Genomic DNA, 21,123 nt, shown 5'->3' on the forward strand with positions numbered 1-21,123 from the left:
TTCATCAGTATCTATATTATCATTTTTTGTGATTCTTTGTAGGAAACCAGATATCGTCAACGTTACCTAGATTTGATCATGAATGAGAATGTGAGGCAGAAGTTTATTACGAGGAGTAAAATTATCACTTTCTTACGAAACTTCCTGGATAACCTTGGATTTCTTGAGGTATGGCCTGAGAAGATGATTGACATGATGGTTGCATTATGTCACGACATGCTTCGTAATCATTCAGATACATAATATTTTAATGGCCAAGACTTTCAAAAGTAACACACAATTTTGAGTGCCCACCCAACCTGAGACAAGTTTACAGGGTCAAGTTTTCAGCTGAAGGATGGTAAATACTTTCTGAAAATCAATCTCTCTTAAGGTGTGTCAAGTTGGGCACCCAAAATCATTAGTTGCTTTTGAAGACTTTGGCATATGTGTTCAAAGCACTGTACAGACATTAATTCTCACAACACTCCTCAGAGGTAGGTGGGTAACTATTCTCCATGCTTTAGCGGGTGAAACTGAGAGAAAATGGTTAAATGACTCGCCTAAGGCCAGTATCTCCTGACTCCATTTCTGTCCTCATTCCTCTAGATCACACCATCTTACATGGTATAAAAAGTATCCTGTTCATTACTGGAAAAGGCTTGATTTGCACTGATCAGAATAAGTGAAAGAAATTCACATGCTGAATTAATCTAAGAATGTTTCATTGGTGATTCATAGTCAATTATAGCCTCCATGAAGATACATGTTATTCCTGGTGTTTAAAATTCTAAGGCAGGTTATACAGTATCATATACAGCAAGGATGCCCAAAGTGTGGCCTGAAGGCTATGTGTGGCCTGCAGAGTTCTAAAATGCAGCCTGCAGCTGCCCTCCAACTCGCTATGTCTTGCGCATAGAAGAGAGGTCCATGGAAAGGAATGATTCCCCAGCCAGATGCAAATTCCTTTCAAATAGTTCTGCTTTCTTTGGTGGCGAAACAAAAAAGACTAATAAACAATATCTAACCATATGTCAAGGAAGATTGAAGTGCAAGTTACTGTTATGATAGTGTAGGTATGTTTGGTTTCTAAAGTATTGATATGTAATTCATGTCCTTTACCAGGCAAAGCTCACATTGAAATCAATAAAGACTGCAGGGGCAGGCCTGAATGTAGTCTTCAGCCTGCCATCAAATTGCCAGTGTTGCCCTCGGGGTTTAGGGCCCCTCAACTGACTGTGTGGGCCTGCGTGCGGGTGCGTGCATCCATATGTTTAAAAACTCAACACACACTTAGCTAAGAAATCACAACAAGTACCTCCATTGTGTATATGAATATATACTCAAACAATACGGACATGGAATCTTGTCAGTGTCGTCTTGCAGCATTCTAATTCAAATGAATATGCCATAATAGAATATACAGAGATATTAGTTGCTGGAAAGTTATTGTACATGTTACTTTATGCTGAATTCACATCTAGTTACTGTGCCAATTCTGAGGTCTTTTGTAATCTGTGCTAGTGGGAGTCAGAAGAAGGACCTGTTTCAATGTGATATGTTGGAGCCCTTCAGCAAACTGGGTGTCAAAAGACCCAGGGGCCACTTGGGTCATCTGAATGTTTAGTGTTTCCAGTGCAGTGGCTGATTACTTTATGAGACTGGGTACTGGGATACCCTCTGTGGGGGGAGCCCACTTCACAGGCAGTGTTTCAAACATTCTGGCACCTGCTGAGTGCACTAGTCTTAGTTTGATTTTTGCTTTTTTAAGAGGTCTTTATGTAGCTTTTGTATCTCCTAGTTGACAGTATTCTAGGAGAAGCTGGTCGTGACCTCTCTGCTTGGGTTGCCCAACACTTTTCTATGGTAAAGGATTCTTGTGACTTTTTTGAGATAGTCTAAGATCTCCATTGTTTGCAGCAGGCCTTTGAAATTCACCTTAGGTTAGAAAAGTGCCTTTTTTGCCCCATAAAATTCTGTTAAGGTTTGCTGAGATTGCAAGTATTAAATCACAACTACCCTTTCATGCCTCAGGAAAATTGTGGCACCAGGCCCTATGTACACAGCGGCAGCACATGGTGCATTGGGAATGCCTGGGAGCTGCTGCAGAGGCCGGTTAGGAAGAAGAGAACTGGGCTGGGCTTCCTCCCATTCCAGAACATGGTCACAGTTCTGACAGAACCCTTGGTACCATTGCTGCTTCATCAAAATCAAACTTTCTCTGTGAAATCTTTTCATTTTGATGAATCTACATTCTCCAATTGCAACAATGTTCTGTTAGAAACTTTCCAACCTGCTCTACTCCTAAGTCAGCTAGCATATGTCTACACTGGAGCTGGGAGGTGTGATTCCTAGTGTAAAAGTCACACTAGTTTGGTTCAAGCTAGCACACTAAAAATAGGAGTGTGGAAGTTGCGGCATGGACTTGGGCTAGACACCTGAGTCCAAGCCATCCCAACCCCTGAGCCCAAGCTTGGCTAGCTAACACACGTCACTGCCTGTGCTGCAACATCCACATTGCCATTTTTGGGGCTCTAGTGCGAGTCTGTCTACTCGTGCTAGGAATCACGCCTCCCAGATGCTATGTAGACATATCTTCAAGCACTTCTGAAAATGTAACCCCAAGACAAGTTTGTATCTTTTTCTAGCTTTAATCACCAAGATCAGGGGTGGGCAAACTACAGCTCGGGGGCCACATCCAGCCCTCCAGACATTTTAATCTGGCCCTCGAGCTCCCGCAGGGGAGCAGGGTCTGGGGCTTCCTCTGCTCCGGCACTCCAGACAGGGAGCAGGATCAGGGGCTTGCCCCACTCCCTGCAGCTCCTGGAAGCAGCAGCACATCCTCCCTCTGGCTCCGATATGTAGGGGCAGCCAGGGGGTTTGCACGCTGCCCCCTCCCAAAGCACCTGCAGACAGGGCAGTGTGCAGAGCCACCTGGCTGCGTCTCCACATAGGAGCCAGAGAGGGGACATGCCGCTGCTTCTAGGAGCTGCTTGAGGTAAGCGCTGCCCAGAGCCTGCACTCCTGATCCCTCTCCTGCATCCCAACCCCCTGCCCCAGCCTAGAGCATCCTCCCACTCTCCGAACTCCTCGGTCCCAGCCCGAAGCAACCTCCTGCACCCCCAACCCCTTATCCCCAGCCCCAACCCAGAGCCTGCACCCCCAGCTGGAGCCCACGCCCCCTTGCACCCCAGCCTGGAGCCCCCTCACACATCCTTGCCCCAGCCTGGAGCCCCCTCACACACCCTGAACTCCTAATTTCTGTCCCCACCCCAGAGCCTGCGCTCCCAGCAGGATCCCACTCCCCAACCCCTAATTTCATGAGCATTCATGGCCCACCATACAATTTCTATACCTAGATGTGGCCCTCGGCCAAAAAGTTTGCCCACTCCTGACCAAGAGGATAGTTCTGAGTGTGCCACTGAATTTTCTTCCATTCTGATTCTTTTTGGTTTGTTATAACAAAAAAGATGCATCTTATAGTGCCACCTGAATATAGGGCCTTATCCAGCAAAGACTTAAGCACATGTGTAAGTTCGAACTTGTGAGTAGTCCCTCTGAAGCCAATACTTCTACTTGAGTGCTTAGTTACACACACACTTAAGAATGTACTGGATCAGAGCAAGAGTGAAGTTGGGACTTGTCCTGTCCTCTTCTGTGACAGTGTTCTAGAATATTGAGCTTGCAACTGAAAAGTCTCTACCTCCCGCCCCCTTACATCTTGGCCTCCAACACCATTTTCTTAGTGCAAAATTCAAAAATGTGTATTTGTGCTGTCAGAAATGTGACACATTTACAGAGAAAACACAAACAGTTTCTTTCTGCAGGTGAGAAACTCACCTTTTAGTTTTGTGAATAAAAAAGTCATGATTAGGACAAATAATTATTTTGGGGGAGGGTTGCTTTTTATTGCAAACTAGTAACAATATTGGTGAGAATCTTTTTGTACAGCTGATGTTACTGAACTTTTTCTCCCTTTACAGAGTATGGTTTAGAAGTGTTTATCTATTTCTTGACTATAATAGGCTGAACTCATCCTTTACTCAAATTCTCATTAAAGCATCCATGTGGAAAAACGTAATGTGTTTCCAGTCTAAATGGCTGTCTGTGTCTAGCTCATCCTTCTGCTTCTTATCTGCCAAACTTGGCTTGTTGTAGGGGAATTGCTCTTTCATAGGTCTTTAAGGCGAGAAGGGACCATTATGGTCATTTAGTGCGACTCCCTGAATATATCACAGACCATAGAACATCACCCAATATTTCCTGCATCAAGCCAGTAACTTCTGTTTGAGCTACAGAATATCTTTTAGAAAGACATCCAAGCTCTTTCTTCTTTTAAAGGTGGAGACTCCCATGATGAACATGATAGCAGGTGGTGCAGCAGCCAGACCTTTTATCACACATCACAATGACCTCAACATGGACTTGTACATGAGGATAGCTCCTGAACTATACCACAAGGTGCAGCTTACATGCCTAACAATGATATGCAATGCTCTCACTTTCCCACAGAACAAGATTGTGCATATATTTTTGCATTATAGTGTTGTCCGTCTAATACTATAAACAGTTTAAGCCCAAAAACTTGGACTCTGCTATATGAATTAAAAATTGTACTGCTGGCAATGACTAATTGTTTTGGAAATGTTCTGTGGTGACTAAGTATATCTATTTGACTTAGGAATCAGTGTCATTCCTCTGTGGACAGGTAGGAGTTATTGAATCACATCTCTCAAATTGGTACTGCAGCATGATTTAAAGCTACCTAAGTCTTCACGGATCTACCTTTAACATTTGCAGTTCATTTACACTTAGGAAAAGCAAATACCTGCCAATTGTAAAACATCTCTTTAAAAGAGTGGCTTTAGACTTTGTGTTTTATATATTGGTTCTCAGTCCCAAATACTAAGGACTCCCCTTCTGTAAGTCGCCTCCCACAGCAAACCAGCCATTGGAAAGCAACAGGCAGTCACTGGGAGTTGTATACACAGAGGGCTTACAAGACTGGATTCTAATTTTAGACTGGCTCTTATTATTTCAATGAAGGGCTGCCATACAGAATTGGCAGGAAAAACTGTCAAAGATCACATACCCATATATACTGCTTCACCTAACGTATGGTGAATAGTATGGCTAATCATCCTTAGACAGACACTTGTAATATAGAATTATTCTATAGAATAGAATAGAAGAAAGTCACTAGGGAATAATCTGGATCTTCTTCCCAGATGCTAGTAGTTGGAGGTCTGGAGAGGGTATATGAAGTTGGACGTCAGTTCAGAAATGAAGGAATTGATCAAACCCACAATCCAGAATTTACTACGTGTGAGTTCTACATGGCTTATGCAGATTACAATGATCTCATGGACATCACTGAACAGCTGCTGTCAGGTATGTCCTTAGGTGATGATTGTATACATTCATTAATGAGTAACTTCAGTGGTTTGGGTTGGGTGAGAGTCACTCAAAGACCATAAAGGTGTGGAAATAGGTCCATAACTTATATTTCCCAAATAAAAATGCAACCAATTAAGAAATATAAAGGGGAGGAGGGGGGATAATACTTTCTTGCTTGGATAATATTGAATAATTAGATCCAGGGAACAAGATATGAGGGGACAGGAGAGAACTTTCCCTGACTTCCCTCTTGCAAATAAATTGCTGTATATGATTATCAGGTAATGTTTGGTATCTCTTGATCAGAACAGACAATATGTTGCAAGTTATACTGCAGCTGCTTATATAAAAGTCCAGGAATTCAGTCAGGTTAAGATGACTTCTCTGACACCTCACATTTTACTTACCCTAAGGCATGGTGAAGCATGTGACAGGTGGCTACAAGATCACTTACCATCCAGATGGCCCTGAGGGAAAGGCAGTAGAAATTGACTTCACTCCTCCTTTTAAACGAGTCAGAATGATGGAAGAATTGGAGAAAGTCACGGGAGAAAAAATGCCAGCACCAGAAAGTCTGGAAACTGAGGGTACATTAAACCTGTTAGGGCTTGTCTCTGGGTTTTGAATGGTGTAAAGAATTAAGTAGTAAGACATTTTCATTTTAAAGTTATTTGACATTTCAATGATCACTAAAGAAATGTTTGTCTCACAGGATTGCAACTGCATGATAGTCTCTCGCTTCTTGTAACAGTGTGTTTCACACCGTGGTTAAGTTTCACCTCTTTGGTGAGGAAAGAAGTCTGTGTGTGTCTCTACCATAATATCAATGTTTATCATAAAGTGTATGGTTATCCATTTAGTCACTTTCCCCCGCTTATTTATGCCTTTCTCTTGAATATTCCTTTGAGACAGAAATGTTCTATTCTCTGCTTTCAGCCCAAAGGTGATTTCTTTCTTTATTTCTTTCTTTTATTTTTTAAAGTTCAGGAAAAATTGGGTCCACTGTGTTTGAATGATGGAAATCTGAGAAGACACTTTTGTATTGCAGTGAAAAATTACTGACTACAAAAATGCTAGGCCTGGCATATGAATAGGTCTCAGTGAGGGATGAGTTGCTATTCTGGTGTTAAAGAAAAGTGATTTAGTAATGTAAAAAGGGTTTTATATGGTTGCACAAATGCACAAGTTTAATTTGCATGATTGTATTAGCATGAATTACTTCCTACCCAGGTCCAAGGTGTAGCATCAGGAATACATACCAGTGTATGTTATGTGAAGTAACCTATATCTATGTGAGGACTCAGATTAGGGGGCTCTTTATTCCAGCCCTGTGGAAGAGGAACCTCAAGGCTGGAATGAAGGAGCTGGCTTCCTGCCAGGGAAGCCCAATTCCTGGGTAGGAGTGAGGTAGACTCATATACTTTAAGGTCAGAAGGGACCATTATGATCATCTAGTCTGACCTCCTGCACAACGTAGGCCACAGAATCTCACCCATCCACTTCTATAACAAACCCCTAACCTATGTCTGAGTTATTGAAGTCCTCAAATTGTGGTTTTGAAGACCTCAAGCTGCAGAGAATCCTTCAGCAAGTGACCCGTGCCCCATGTTGCAGAGAAAGGCGAAAAATCTCCAGGGCCTCTGCCAATCTGCCCTGGAGGAAAATTCCTTTCCGACCCCAAATATGGCGACCGGTTAAACCCTGAGCATGTGGGCAAGACTCACCAGCCAGCACCCAGGAAAGAATTCTCTATAGTAACTCAGACCCCAACCCATCTAACATCCCATCACAGACCACTAGGCATACTTACTTGCTAATAACCAATGATCAATTGCTAAATTAATTGCCAAAATTAGGCTATTCCATCATACCATCCCCTCCATAAAATTATCAAGCTTAGTTTTAAAGCTAGATATGTCTTTTGCCCCCACTACTCCCCCTTGGAAGGCTGTTCCAGAACTTCACTCCTCTAATGGTTAGAAACCTTTGTCTTAGGCAGGGATCCCGTTCCCCAATAAAGGGGGAAGGAAGAGGAGCTGCCTCAGTGCATCCTATTTGACACATGCTTCTAGCTCTAAAGGGAATAGCAATTCTTTTTGGAACTTGTCCTGTAAAATAAATTTTGAGATGCTGATGAAAACTGCTAAGAGTTCACAACTGATCAGGGTTGGAAGGGACCTTAGGAGATCATCTAGTCCAACCCTCTGCTCAAAGCCAATCCCCAGGCAGATTTTTACCCCAGTTCCCTAAATGGCCCCCTCAAGGATTGAACTCACAACCCTGGGTTTAGCAGGCCAATGCTCAAACCATTGAGCTATCCCTCCTTGCAAGACCTTAGCCAGTGGAGGTTGTGTTAATAGTTTCTGCTGTTTGCACGTGTGTTTCTATTCATGTTATTTCACATGAACCACCACTCTTTTTTTTTTTTTTGCTTTAAGAGAGAGCTCTGAACAGAGAAATCCATCCACCAAATGATTGTAATAGAATGAGGAAAACAGTGTGAGCAATGAGATTTAATGGAGGGGAGGGGGATAAAAGCTTATGCATATAAGAGGAGTGAGCCAAGGATGAAGGAAAAGATCAACAATGGGTGGAACACTGGATGAGGGGGAAGAGAGAGAAGAAATACAGGTGTGGCTGTTAGAGGAAAGGGTGGGCATAAGAGAATGGTGGGAAAAAATGGGGAATGATGGGAGGTGGCAGAAATCCTGGAGTAGTGGGAAGAGGTGAACTTCAGGCAAAAGAAGGGGTGGTTGGGAAGAGTATAAGGAACATGAGAGAAGTGTCTTTGTAGGATACCTTACATAGGTACACTGGGGGAGAGGAATAGTCATGGCTTATACAGATGGTTCTTGTAAGTGGACAGGAAGGTGGCTGACAGAAGAGCTTCTTTCTAGTTGGGAAGCTCCTCTTCCACAGGGTTGGAATAGAGAGCCCCCTAATCCGAGTCCTCACATTCTCAGTCATTTCTTCCTGTCCCTTTTAGCTTTTGTTCTCCCACATTCTGACCTAGCAGTGGTGTAAAAGGAAACGAGTTGTACACAGCCCTTGATCTAAATGTCCATTGTTATGCAAGGAAAGCAACTGGCCATGTCTAGAGGATAGATATGTTTCTCTGTTTGCAACTGGGGCCTGGTCTACACTATGCGTTTAAACCAATTTTAGCAGCGTTAAACCGATTTAACGCTGCACCCGTCCACACAACGAGGCCCTTTATATCGATATAAAGGGCTCTTTAAACCGGTTTCTGTACTCCTCCCCGACGAGGGAGTAGCGCTGAAATCGGTATTACCATATCGGATTAGGGTTAGTGTGGCCGCAAATCGGCGGTATTGGCCTCCAGGCGGTATCCCACAGTGCACCATCATGACCGCTCTGGACAGCAATCTGAACTTGGATGCACTGGCCAGGTAGACAGGAAAAGCCCCGTGAACTTTTGAATTTCATTTCCTGTTTGCCCAACGTGGAGCTCTGATCAGCATGGGTGGCGATGCAGTCCCAAATCCAAAAAGAGCTCCAGTATGGACCGTACGGGAGATACTGGATCTGACTGCTGTATGGGGAGACAAATCTGTTCTATCACAGCTCCGTTACAGAAGACGAAATGAGAAAGCATTTGAAAAATCTCCAGGCTATGATACAGAGTCCACAGCACAGTGCTGTGTGACAAGCGTAACGGAAAGCCAAAGAATCAAATGGACGCTCATGGAGGGAGGGAGGGGGTACTGAGGACTCCAGCTATCCCACAGTCCCTGCAGTCTCTGAAAAGTATTTGCATTCTTGGCTGAGCTCCCAATGCCTGTAGGGTCAAACACATTGTCCAGGGTGGTTCGGGGTATATGTCGTCAATTTACCACCACCCCCCATGAAAGAAGAGGGGGAAAAAATCGTTTCTTGCCTTTTTTATATGTCACCCTATGTCTACTGCATGCTGCTGGTAGACACGGTGTTGCAGCAATGAATAGTAGCATCCTCTCCCTTCTCCTCCCCGGTAGCAGATGTTACCGTACAAAAGGACTGATAGCCATCCTCATCATCCTGTGAGTGCTCCTGGCTGGCCTCAGGTGAGGTCGGCCGGGAGCGCCTGGGTAAAAATAGGAATGACTCCCGGTCATTCCCGGTAGATGGTACAGAATGGCTGGTAACTGTCCTCATCATAGCAACCGGGGGATGAGTTCCATTAGCCCCTCCCCACTTTCATGTCTAAAGAAAAGATTCTGTACTGCCTGGACTATCATAGCACCGGGATGCTGGGCTCCTCTCCCCCACACCGTTTAATGTCCTGCCTGGACTATCATAGCAGCTGGAGGCTGCCTTCCCCTCATTTTATCTCACTAAAAACTCTATGTTTCTTATTCCTGCACTCTTTATGACTTCATCACACAAATGGGGGGACACTGCCATGGTAGCCCAGGAAGGTTGGGGGAGGAGGGAAGCAACGGGTGGAGTTGTTGCAGAGGCACCCCCTAGAATGGCATGCAGCTCATCATTGCTGCGGGATCTGACATGGAGCGGCTGTGCTCTCTGGTTCTCTGATACACTGGTTCTCTACTACACTTGCCCCGTATTCTAGGCAACACTGACTGTATTTTTAGATAAACCATAAAGGAGGGATTGACTCAGGGAGTCATTCCCATTTTTGTCTTTGCGCCCCCTGCCAACCTCAGCGAAGGCCAGCCAGGAGCACCCATAACAGCAGCAGATGGTACAGAATGACTGATAGCCGTCATCTCATCGCCAATTTACAATGGCACAGCAGACAGTACAGAATGACTGGTAACCGTCTCTGCTACCTTGCAATGGCAAATGAATGCTGCTGTGTAGCACTGCAGTACCACCTCTGTCAGCGGCATCCAGTACATATGTGGTGACAGTGACAAAAGGCAAAATGGGCTCCATGGTTGCCATGCTATGGCGTCTGCCAGGGCAATCCAAGGAAAAAGGGCGCGAAATGATTGTCTGCCGTTGCTTTCATGGAGGAAGGAATGAGTGACGACATTTACCCAGAATCACCCGGGACACTGTTTTTGCACCATCATGCATTGGGATCTGAACCCAGAATTCCAATGGGCGGGGGAGACTGCGGGAACTATGGGATAGCTACCCACAGTGCAACGCTGCGGAAATCGACTCTAGCCTCGGTACATGGACGCAAACTGCCGAATTAATGTGCTTAGTGTGGCTGCGTGCACTCAATTTTATACAATCTGTTTTACAAAACCGGTTTATGTAAAATTGGAATAACCCTGTAGTGTAGACGTACCCTGGCTTGTGGTATGAAATGCAGGCTAATGGACAGATTGAATATAAAGCTAGAATTCTCTCAAGCTCCTCTCCTGACGTAACGCTAATGAAGCACAGCGGAACTTTGAGGATGAATTCAGCCATGTGTTCCGCGTCTATGCATGGGAGCTATTAGAACACATCAGTATGGCTGAAATTACAGCGTTTTCAATGGAACACAGAGCTATCACTGTACAATTAAGATTGCAAATGCAGTACAACCTAGTTTATATCCAAAAAAGTGCAAGGAAAACACATTTGGATAAATGGAGGTCAAGTAAATTAGAGGGAGCAACTTAAGAAAGCAATTCATACTGGGGAACGTAATTGTGATTCAAATAAAAAGGAGTTGTGATTAAATGGAGGTTGGATGAACATGATTATTCTGTAAAGGTTTTCAGGAATGTTAGCAAGCGGGGTGATTTAAGATGAGGGAGCAGAAACATGAGCGTGTTCTGGAACTAGAGGAGAATTGGAATTAACTCGTTGTGCAAGGACAGTTCAACTTATCTACACTTGTGTTAACACCTCTCCAGTTAGCCTAGCTCTAGTGAGAGTGGTCTCACTGTGAAATAACACATGGATTGCACAGTTGGTATTAGCAGCACAGAGTAGCTGTTCCCTGCCTGCCCACCTTCCAGCATTACTTGCCCCAGCATCAGCAGCACTCAGACTTCAACCTACCCTCATTGTTGGGCCAGCAAGAACAGGAGTTTAAGATTTTTTTTGGTAGGCAGGAGTCAGATTAGGGGCAACACTCACATTATAGCTCGAGCTAACACTGCAGGGAAGACCAAGCCTTGAAATTCAGTTGTCTAAGGGAACTAGTGATATAGTATAGAGTCATTCAGCTCAGTCAGAGATTCAAATCGAGCCTGGAATCCAAGTGACAGAAGAGAGTTGTCTCTGTATCGGATGACAGTGGAGCAGTGGCCTATCTGAATAAATTGGAGTCTTTTTGGATAGGCTATGGTATTGCAGAAACTGCTGTCTTAATCAGCACCTTTGCCCTTTCAGCTGAGATTCTCAACAAAGAGTGCATAGGAGTGGAGATTGCCCTACACAGTCTCCCCTGACCTCCACGCTGGGGCAGAGTTCCACTGGCGGATGCGGGAGGAATTGGAGGAGGCTGTTGCCCATGATGTACTTGGTCTGTGGATAGATAGATAAATGTTTGTACATGACAGATCTGGCCTGAAAAGCTGACACTTTTCACTAACTTTAAATTCCCTGACACTTTCCTTTTCTAGCTCCTGCTCCTATCTCCTTTATGGAGACAATTACAAGCTTATTTATTAGGTGGTTTCCAGAGCTTGTATTTTTCTGTTATGTCAACATTTAAATTGTAAACAACAGTTGGTACTGAATGTTGAGAGGAAATGTACCTTTCTTTTGTTCCATTGCAAACAAAATGATTCGTAACTGAGCTCCTTTATTGACACACAGTTATAATTATTTTCATTTACAGAAGCCCAAAAGTTCCTTGACAAGCTATGTGTGAAGAAGGGAATCCAATGTTCTCCTCCTCGGACTACAGCAAGACTTCTAGATAAGGTTTTCTTGGATTTGGTTTATTTCCAGCTTATGTATCATTTTTGCTACTATTTCCAACTTTTGGTTACATAATACTTAAAAAAATCTTAATATGCTGTGTGTATTGGGGTGACATCAATTCATATTTCTGTATGGTTCTTTATATACTGTATATATAAATGTCAGCTCTACGTATTATATATACATATATAAAAACTTGGTGAGATTTTACTGAAACTTGATCAAAGATATTTTCATCATATTGTTCTTTTAGAAGATCTTTTAGAGTTGTTTTAGTTAGCTTAGAATGGTTGTCAATAATTTCAGAATTTTTCTGGTGTATTCAACTGTATGTTTGACAACATTGCAAGTAGCCTAGACAGGGTGTACATTGTGGTTCTACCATAGTGCATATAATATACTAGTAACTAAGTAGAGTGATTAGAGCTGGGTTTTTAAAGATGAGGTTTTTCAAATGTGAGTTGTGTGCTTAATTGCCTGAGATATCTTTGAAAACTTCAGAATATTAGAATGGATTATAGATTCCCTTTGTTCCCACTATTGAGGAGAAATAGTGACATCTCTTCTGAAGCTTAGCTTCTCCCCAACTCCACTCACAGTGATCAAATTGTGAGATCCCTACTCCAGTTTCATCCTCTGAAGACCTTATTGCTATCTTTGATGCAGTCAAGTGACCCTTATCTTTGAGTCTTTCTACCCAGTAGTCTTTGAACTCTGTGTTCTCCTGGTTCTACTACTGCTTTAATTTATTTTCAGTGTTAACTTTCATGCCTCCAAAGTGATTTTAGGGCCTATCAATATCCCTGAAACTAGTTGGCCCTGATAAAATTGGAATAATCTCTTAAATACTGGGATGAATGGAAATCATACTGGTGCCATCTGGGATAATAAGATGACAGAGAACAAAATGAAATGCAAGTAAAAGGGAAAAACAGAAGTCTTGTCTCTTTGCAGTTGGTAGGGGAGTTTATTGAAGTTTCCTGCATCAACCCCACATTCATTTGTGACCATCCCCAGATCATGAGTCCTCTGGCTAAATGGCAGGTATCTTCAGTGCAGGGGGTGGATTTTTAGACTTCAGCTAACCATATATTCATTTCAGGGTTTAGTAAATTGTGACTTCTGTTCATGTTGTTGTTTTATTATATTATGGTATAAAAGTTAGTCAGCTGCTGATGCTGTAGTTAAGGTTTTTGAGTTCCAGCAACATGAATCCCCTCCAGATACATTACTTTCATGGACCCACACTCAATGACAATTACAGTACGTAAGGACATATGACTCAGATTTTCAAACAATTGTTTACATGCATGCAATTTAGGTCATTAATATGTAAAAGTAACATGATTGTTCCCAGAACCAGCTACATAGATGTCTGCTACCTGGACTATGCTCACACTTATTTGCACCTACAAAACTGAGGGCACAAAAGTGGAAGTCTGGTTAAGGCCAGGATGCAAATATGCCTTGAAGTCCATTTTAAATAATCCATAATACATTTTTCTGGAGAAACAGTCATTTTCATAGGCACTCTTTCATCCCCTGAAAGAGAGAGAAGTGGTTGTTGTAGGGAAGAAAAAAAATCAAAACTAACTCTAGAAAATGTTTAATTTCCATGACAATTTCACTGTTTTGGCTCTGATTTGCTGGTAGTGAGTTTTTTTCTTTTCACAGCTCTAATAAGTATTAAATAGTTTTTCGTCAGAAAATAAGTGGCAAATGGTAAAATTAAGTGGCTTTCTAAAGAACTAGGGGAAAGATGTTTGGAAACAAAGTCAAAACCCTAAACTGCTTGTATGGGTTGAACTCTTTATTGGAATTTTTTATCCCAATCTGCAGCAGGACCCCAAAATGTTAAATTGTGCCTCATAATTTGTCTTTTTCTAACTAGGCATCGTTCAAAGAAAGGCCTGAGTGAACGTTTTGAACTCTTTGTGATGGAGAAGGAGATTTGCAATGCTTACACTGAACTCAATGATCCAATGAGGCAGAGAGAGCTTTTTATGGACCAATCGAAGGTAACATCTTTCAAAATTATAACAGTATGAACTAAAATATTACATTTAAGAGCAATGACCGCAAGCTCTTGCCTTGAAAATTAACAGCCACAAGACAATATGCTGTTGAGCCAAATGCTGAATTGTTCTATATTCTCTGCACTGCACCTGAATTACTGGTTGGGCTAAATTTGCTGTGCTTAACTCAGGGGAGGTTTTCTTCTAAATGTTCATCTACTTTCAATTGGGTTTGGGTAAGATATAATTTTTAAAAAATCCTTTGAATCTTTTATTTGTCGTCTGTCTGATTTAAAAACCCTGTGGTATTACGAAAGCCTGGTTAAAGATGGATTTTCTTTTCACATCCACAGACATTTTGTCTACATTTATGTTGCATGTTATGAGCTTTTTCAGAAGGCAGGAAAAAGTGGTTTTCTCTAAAAACCCAAATTATAAAGAAAAACGTTATTCAATTTCAATTTTTTTTCCTTTCTCTTGCTAGTGCCAATGCTTCTAGGTAGTGATTGGCTGCAGAAGGGAAGGTTTAAATGTAGTGCTTAGTCAGTTCTTCAAAATGTTTTGAGCCCATGACATTCGTTACCAGTTACTTTTTTTTTTTAAAAGGGGTCCACAGCAGAAATCATATTGAGCTTTTTGACTCCCTAGCCATATTGTATTTGTGTGACCCTCCCACATGATGCTGCACTTGGCTAACATTTCCATTCTGAGACTTAGAGGTGGAGTGTGCTGACTGAGCATACCACATTTAGATGCCTTCTCTGTTCCCCAGTAAAGTCTGCTCTATGGAAGTACCTGAAGTATCTGACAACTTTACATCTGGGGGTTAAGAATCTTCCCTGCTTCAAGAGGACACTTTAGCCAGCTGGAAAGTAGCTAGTATTACATGGTGAATTGTCTAGCTTTCCTCCGGGATTAAATTATCAAGAGTATTTCCTGGAGCCATGGGTTTTGGGGTTTCTGCCCCACAGGTTTGAAAATGTTTATCAGTGCTCTGCTCCGGACAGCTCCAGCTGAATTTAAGCCCAGGTTTTCCTATAGTGAATGACAGTCCTGTATCCTGCCATCATCAGCCTAAGGAGTAATTCACTCTTGGTCACAACCAAAGCTCTGCCCTTCTGAACTGCAGCTAACGTGATATTATATATTTTTAAGAAATTTTTTATCTTGGGGAGAAGCTAAATGTAGGTCTTACACCTCTGTTTGAAGAACACGTTTATATAGATCCATAAAGACTGCTACTCAACTGCATCTCAGGCAAGGAGAGATACAGACAACAGCTTCCTAGACTGAATCAATAAACACCAGCCTCTTCCCTGCTGACAGAAAATGCTGCAGCTTCAGCAGCATGTGTCAGTAGAATGTCAGGGTGTTACTTGGGACATTCAGCAGCACTAAATATAGCTGGCACTGCATATCTTTTATCATTGAGTTACAAGTGCCTAGAGGCTTGCCAGATACTTGAAATACTGTATGTTCATATTGTTTTGGGGCCTTAGGCTAAAGCAGCAGGTGATGAAGAAGCCATGAGTATTGATGAAAACTTCTGCACAGCATTGGAATATGGACTTCCTCCTACTGCTGGCTGGGGGATAGGAATTGACCGTCTTGCCATGTTCCTCACAGACTCCAACAACATTAAGGTGGGTTAGGCTGTAATTAGAAAAAAGCAAAAGGTAGATAAATAGTTTTTATGCCTATGGTTACTGTTCTGCTATTTTTTTCCATAAAAGGCAAAATATTATTTTGCTTCCCTGCAGCTCTTTGCTGTTTGTAAAGCAGGCAGAAACGAGGATGAAGAATAGGTTTAAAATGTCCTGTACTGCAACTTTACCCAACCTGTGAGGGGTGTCCTACACCCAGGGTTGTATATGCATCCTTACTGCAAGTGTTGCTGCTTAGGGCATGTTTGTATATGCCTCAGCTTTCCCCTTCATAATGAGTGATGTGGTGGAAAGAGCAGCCACACTGCTGTGAAGCCCAATCTCACTCTGGCAGCCACCTACCAACTTCCAAGTATCTCTGCCCAGGAAAAAGATGAGATGTAGCAGTTGCAACAGAGTACAGCTCGATCATGTTGGGGGTGGATCGAACCAAAAAAAGTTTGGAACCCCTGCCCCATCTCTTTCTTTGTGTATTCTACAGCTCCCTGAAAAGCAGTACAGTACGTAAAGCTCCGTACTTCAGTATTAGACACCTACAGCTTCTTGCAGTAAATTACAATAGGTCACTAGCATTAAGGTCAAATTCAAAAAGCACTTATCCATATATTTTAGAAGTGTCTCTCTCTCCCCCTAGTACCTAAGAAACCAGGGATGGTCTGTCTCTGTACCCTCATCTGGGTCAAATGTGGCTGCCCTTTGAAGGGTCATACAAAACAACTATATTACTTTGCAGTACCTCTTTTGACAACTGTATTTGTAGCACTCATCCTTAACTAGGCGGCACGTGACTGGGCATTGAGGCAAATACCAATGCCAGTCCAGACTATGAATTAGGAGAGCAGAAGTTGTCAGTGTAACTATAACTTAATGTAGGTGCCTTAACTCTGCATCTCCAGCCAATGGTGCTGAGATGCTTAGAGAATTTAAAGGTCCATCAATTCCAATGTACAATGTCCAGCATTCAGAAGACCCAGGGCCTGATTCTCACTTACACAAAGGCTCTCTTACATTGATCTGTAAGTAAATGACATTTACTCCCTCTTTAGGACTCCTTTACTACTAGAACAGAATAAAATGGCTTTGACTGTGAATAAGAATAAGGTTGAGAGTTTGCTTTATCAAATTAACTGAAGTGAATCTAAAGCCAATAATTAGTGTTGCCAATTCTTGCAATCTTATTGCAAGTCTTGTGAGAGTTGATGTTTAACTTCCCTAAACAGACGAGCGTTTAGGTGAGAATCTCAGCTTTCTTCTTTTTCCCTCCCTCAAGTTTCTAGCCCTTATAGCTGCAGAGACAAACTTGAAAAAGTGACCCAAGTGCGCTGAAAAGGCTCAAAAATGGAAAGACTAATAAGAACCCAACATTTTTTTAATCTCATTTTTAATCTAGTTTCATTACTTTTTGGGACCTTACTCAAGATTTTTTTCAAAGTTTTGGGTTTGGCAACACTGACTTGTGGTGTATGTGTTTTTCCCCGCCCTGCTTTAGGAAGTGCTATTCTTCCCAGCGATGAAGCCCATTGAAAACAAACCTCAGTCAGAGAAACAAGAGAACTGAAGTGCAGTTTAGAGGTAAAGGGCGAAGAACTAACCTAATGGCAGAATTTCACATGGAAATTTACAAGAACGTTGAGACAACTTGTTAAAGAAAAATATATTAATACAGAGTTTCTCTACTGTAAAAATGTGGCATTTTACTAGCTAGACTAACAACATTGACACATTTTGTAAACAGAAAGTACTATATAGGGGAAAACCCTTTTTCAAGGTAGAATGCACAGTCATGCCAGCTGCATGTGCCTAATGTTTTTCCTTTGCTGTGGCTATTTGCTCTGTCCTAGTACATACAATAAAACCCTTGGAGAGCAAGTCTGTTGTAAATGTCAATACTGTGCCTGCTCATATGAATAGAACAGATAGGCACAAGCAGGGAAACATTATATGCAACACTGAAGCTTGCACATGAATATTATGTCTTAATAGTTTACTTTTTATTGCTGTCGTGATAATGTAAGAGTGATTTGAGATTCTGAAATCAAGCAGAATGTTAAAAGTTGGGGATATGGCGTGAAAGATGCTGACTGCATTACTTTCAGTGAAGTGACGTGAGAGATGAATTTGGACATTAAAGTTACCACATGGTGGAATCTCAATTTCCATAATTATCGCCTATACTTGGAATAGGAAAGCTGTAGAAACAGTTGGCAAAAGTTCAATTTAATGGCTTCTGATATAGGTAAAATTGAATTGTGGGGTTCTTAGCCTTGATGAGCTTCCTTTAAGGAACAAAGGAAATGAGTCCAACTTCTAAGGATAAGTCCAATAAAGGAGATTACTTCATACTTAATATTGTAGGAGCAACATGGTTACAACAATCCTGCAAACAACTTATTCTTTGTCATTCCACAGAAGTTCACTGATGTGAATTTGGTTTGGTCAGTCTTGGTTGATATTACTAACCTTGTAATCTGCCTCTTGTCTTCAACATAATCAAACTCTATTTCATATAACTAAGTAAAGACTAAAATGCTTTAGTGTTAATCAGATTTGTATCAATAGCTGCACATCTATGATTTGTGACCATTATTTTCTATTAGCAGTTGTGACAAAGTTCCTCCTCTATCTTGGTGGGTCCTGTGCTTATTTGGCAGATTTGCTCACCTCAGTGATCTTCCCCACAGTCTGGGTCAACTTCTCCTGTGTCTGATCAGGAGTTGGGAGGTTTGGGGGGAACCTAGGCCCGCCCTCTACTCCGGGTTCCAACCCAGGGCCCTGTGGATTGCAGCTGTCTAGAGTGCCTCCTGTAACAGCTGCATGACAGTTACAACTCCCTGAGCTACTTCCCCATGGCCTCCTCCAAACACCTTCTTTATCCTCACCACAGGACCTTCCTCTGATGTCTGATAATGCTTGTACTCCTTAGTCCTCCAGCAGCACACCCTGTCACTCTCCGCTCCTTGTGCCTCTTGCTCCCAGCTCCTTACACGTACCTCCTCTCCTCTGGCTCTCCCCTCCCTGACTGGAGTGAGCTCCTTTTTAAACCCAGGTGCCCTGACTAGCCTGCCTTGATTGGCTGCAGGTGTTCTAATCAGTCTGTCTGCCTTAATTGGTTCTAGCAGGTTCCTGATTACTCTACTGCAGCCCCTGCTCTGGTCACTCAGGGAACAGAAAACTACTCACTCAGTGACCAGTATATTTGCCCTCGACCAGACTCCTGTACCCCACTGGTCTGGGTCTGTCACACAATATACAATATATATAATTGTTGTGATGAATGTGAGTTGCTATGCATTAATTCATGAATGCTATATGGTTGTGCAATTGCTGTAAGTGTAAGGGATGTTTTCTGACTAGTGTTAAATCAAAAGGGGCTGTTAAATTTCATTTCCTGCTTGTTTTTGCTATGACTAGACATAAGATACCTTCCAGTAAACCACTTCAGGGTTGTTAAGAGAACAGGGACTGGGCTAACAACTGGGAAGACCTACCTGCTTTGGCTCTATGTTAAGAGACTTATCATGCCTAATCTTAAGGAATAGAAGGACTCTAAACAATTGGGATTTGCTAAGGTATTTAGCTAATTGACTTCCATTTGGTATTATCTAAATACCTTTTTGAATTCCACCCTTAGTCACTCTCTAGAAAGAGAAGTGCGAGTGGAGTCCGTTTCAGGGGTAATGGCTACCAAAGACACTTTACAGAGGGAATCTGAAGAAGTTGGGCTTCCTGGGTACCAATATAGGAATAGTAAGCTTGAGGTACATAATCAATTTAAAAATCCATGTTCAAAGATTGTATGGTCACTGTGTATGTACCACTGGTCACAGCTCCCAGAGTGCATAACTGCAGGAACTGAATTTAAGCTGGGTTTGCTGAGCTAATCCTGGTTAGCAAACAAGGATCCGTAACACAGGTCCTGGTCTAGAGGTGGGAGAAGCACATAACTATAGCAAGAAAGAGGTGAAAGTTTGAGGCTTGTCACCCTTGGGGTGCCCTGAGACCCAGAGAGGGATGGGGATACATCTAACCCTGTAACTGTGACAAGTGTATATATTTCAATAAATAGATACAAACCTGGGGATACTTTTTTAGTCCTGTATGGGGAGATTTTGGCAAACCAGTAAAGTGCCTGAAACCACTCTGGCTTATTGCTAAAAGCAGCCTAGTCAGCAGTCTGATTGACCAAGGCAGGAGGGGGTTTTGGGTGCCACAGAAAGGGCAGCTTGACCCCATGTCCTTCCTGATAAGAATTGTGTTGAGGTTGCTGATACATGCATTTTAAAAGAGCAGGATGTGCCACAGGAAAGTCTATGGGGGTCTCAAGGCTGCAAACTCTGAAAAAACCCACACCTGATTAATCAATCAGAAGGAACCTCTTGCTTGACCATTGAAACTGCTTACTTAACAAGTTTTCTTTAAGGGACATGTCATTCTATTACTAATGTATAAATAAGGGGGAAAAGTTTGAGGTAGTTGGACTCCTTTCGGACTCTTTTTGGACTCTCCCTCTGGATACATCTTGCGGTCCCCATCGGCAGACGGATTTGGCCACTGGAAGCCTGCCGCTGTGTCACTCAAGAACCACACTCAGCTTTGGTAATTATCAAGGGTTGGGGGTGTTTTACTAACCTGTTGAGGACGTGTGTTAAGTGGTTGTGACTAAGTGAAGTTTAGCTTTAAGTGAAAGCACCCTTGTATTGTCCTGTATGTGCCAGCCATCTATCGATCGGACAGCTGTGTCTCCCCTGATTTATTTGCTGACACCACCTCGCACACAGTAAAAGTACCAAGAGCTTTGAGTTGAAAGAACCCTGGGTAACAGTCCTGCCTGAGGTTTTGTTTTGCTGTGGAGTTTATATATCATGACTATTAAATATTCCTTTTCTGTTAGCTGTGGACTTTATAAAAATAGCCACGAGTCAGTATATTTGTTCAGTATCGCTTTCTCTTAATTTTCTTACCTGAGACTTTCAACCTGTATTGTCATGCCAAAAGGAATATATATATACAACTTCTGTAGGAAAGAACTAAGGACAACAGAGGTTGAGGTATAACCATTGATTTAACTTTTAATTTGTTAAAATAAATCTTAAGAAAATAGCACACCGCTTAGTAAATTCTGATTTTTTTTCCCCATTAAACTATTTTGGACTTTATCTTTAAAAAATCATATAATAACAGATTTAAAGTCATGCACACCTCATGGGATGCATTATTGGCTTCTTTTGCAA

At 42.2% G+C, this 21,123-nt stretch overlaps 1 protein-coding gene across 4 annotated transcripts in view; it reads left to right on the top strand.

Annotated features, from left to right (window-relative positions):
• The window catches only part of LOC127045587 (lysine--tRNA ligase-like), a 61,675-nt gene extending 43,722 nt beyond the window's left edge, over positions 1-17,953 (top strand). For 3 of the 4 annotated variants that reach the window (XM_050941814.1, XM_050941813.1, XM_050941815.1), the window contains exons 7-15: positions 43-168; positions 4,321-4,440; positions 5,208-5,370; positions 5,790-5,963; positions 12,128-12,213; positions 13,168-13,253; positions 14,105-14,231; positions 15,728-15,871; positions 17,382-17,953. In XM_050941814.1, the coding sequence (XP_050797771.1) occupies positions 43-168; positions 4,321-4,440; positions 5,208-5,370; positions 5,790-5,963; positions 12,128-12,213; positions 13,168-13,253; positions 14,105-14,231; positions 15,728-15,871; positions 17,382-17,450 (1,095 nt within the window). In that variant the 3' untranslated portion in view covers positions 17,451-17,953. The remainder of the gene's footprint in view (positions 1-42; positions 169-4,320; positions 4,441-5,207; positions 5,371-5,789; positions 5,964-12,127; positions 12,214-13,167; positions 13,254-14,104; positions 14,232-15,727; positions 15,872-17,381) is intronic. The other variant, XM_050941816.1, reaches the window with a different exon arrangement.
• Positions 17,954-21,123: the final 3,170 nt, after the last annotated feature.

This window comes from Gopherus flavomarginatus, chromosome 2 (genome assembly GCF_025201925.1).
Source record: "Gopherus flavomarginatus isolate rGopFla2 chromosome 2, rGopFla2.mat.asm, whole genome shotgun sequence".
Classification (NCBI taxonomy): domain Eukaryota; kingdom Metazoa; phylum Chordata; order Testudines; family Testudinidae; genus Gopherus; species Gopherus flavomarginatus.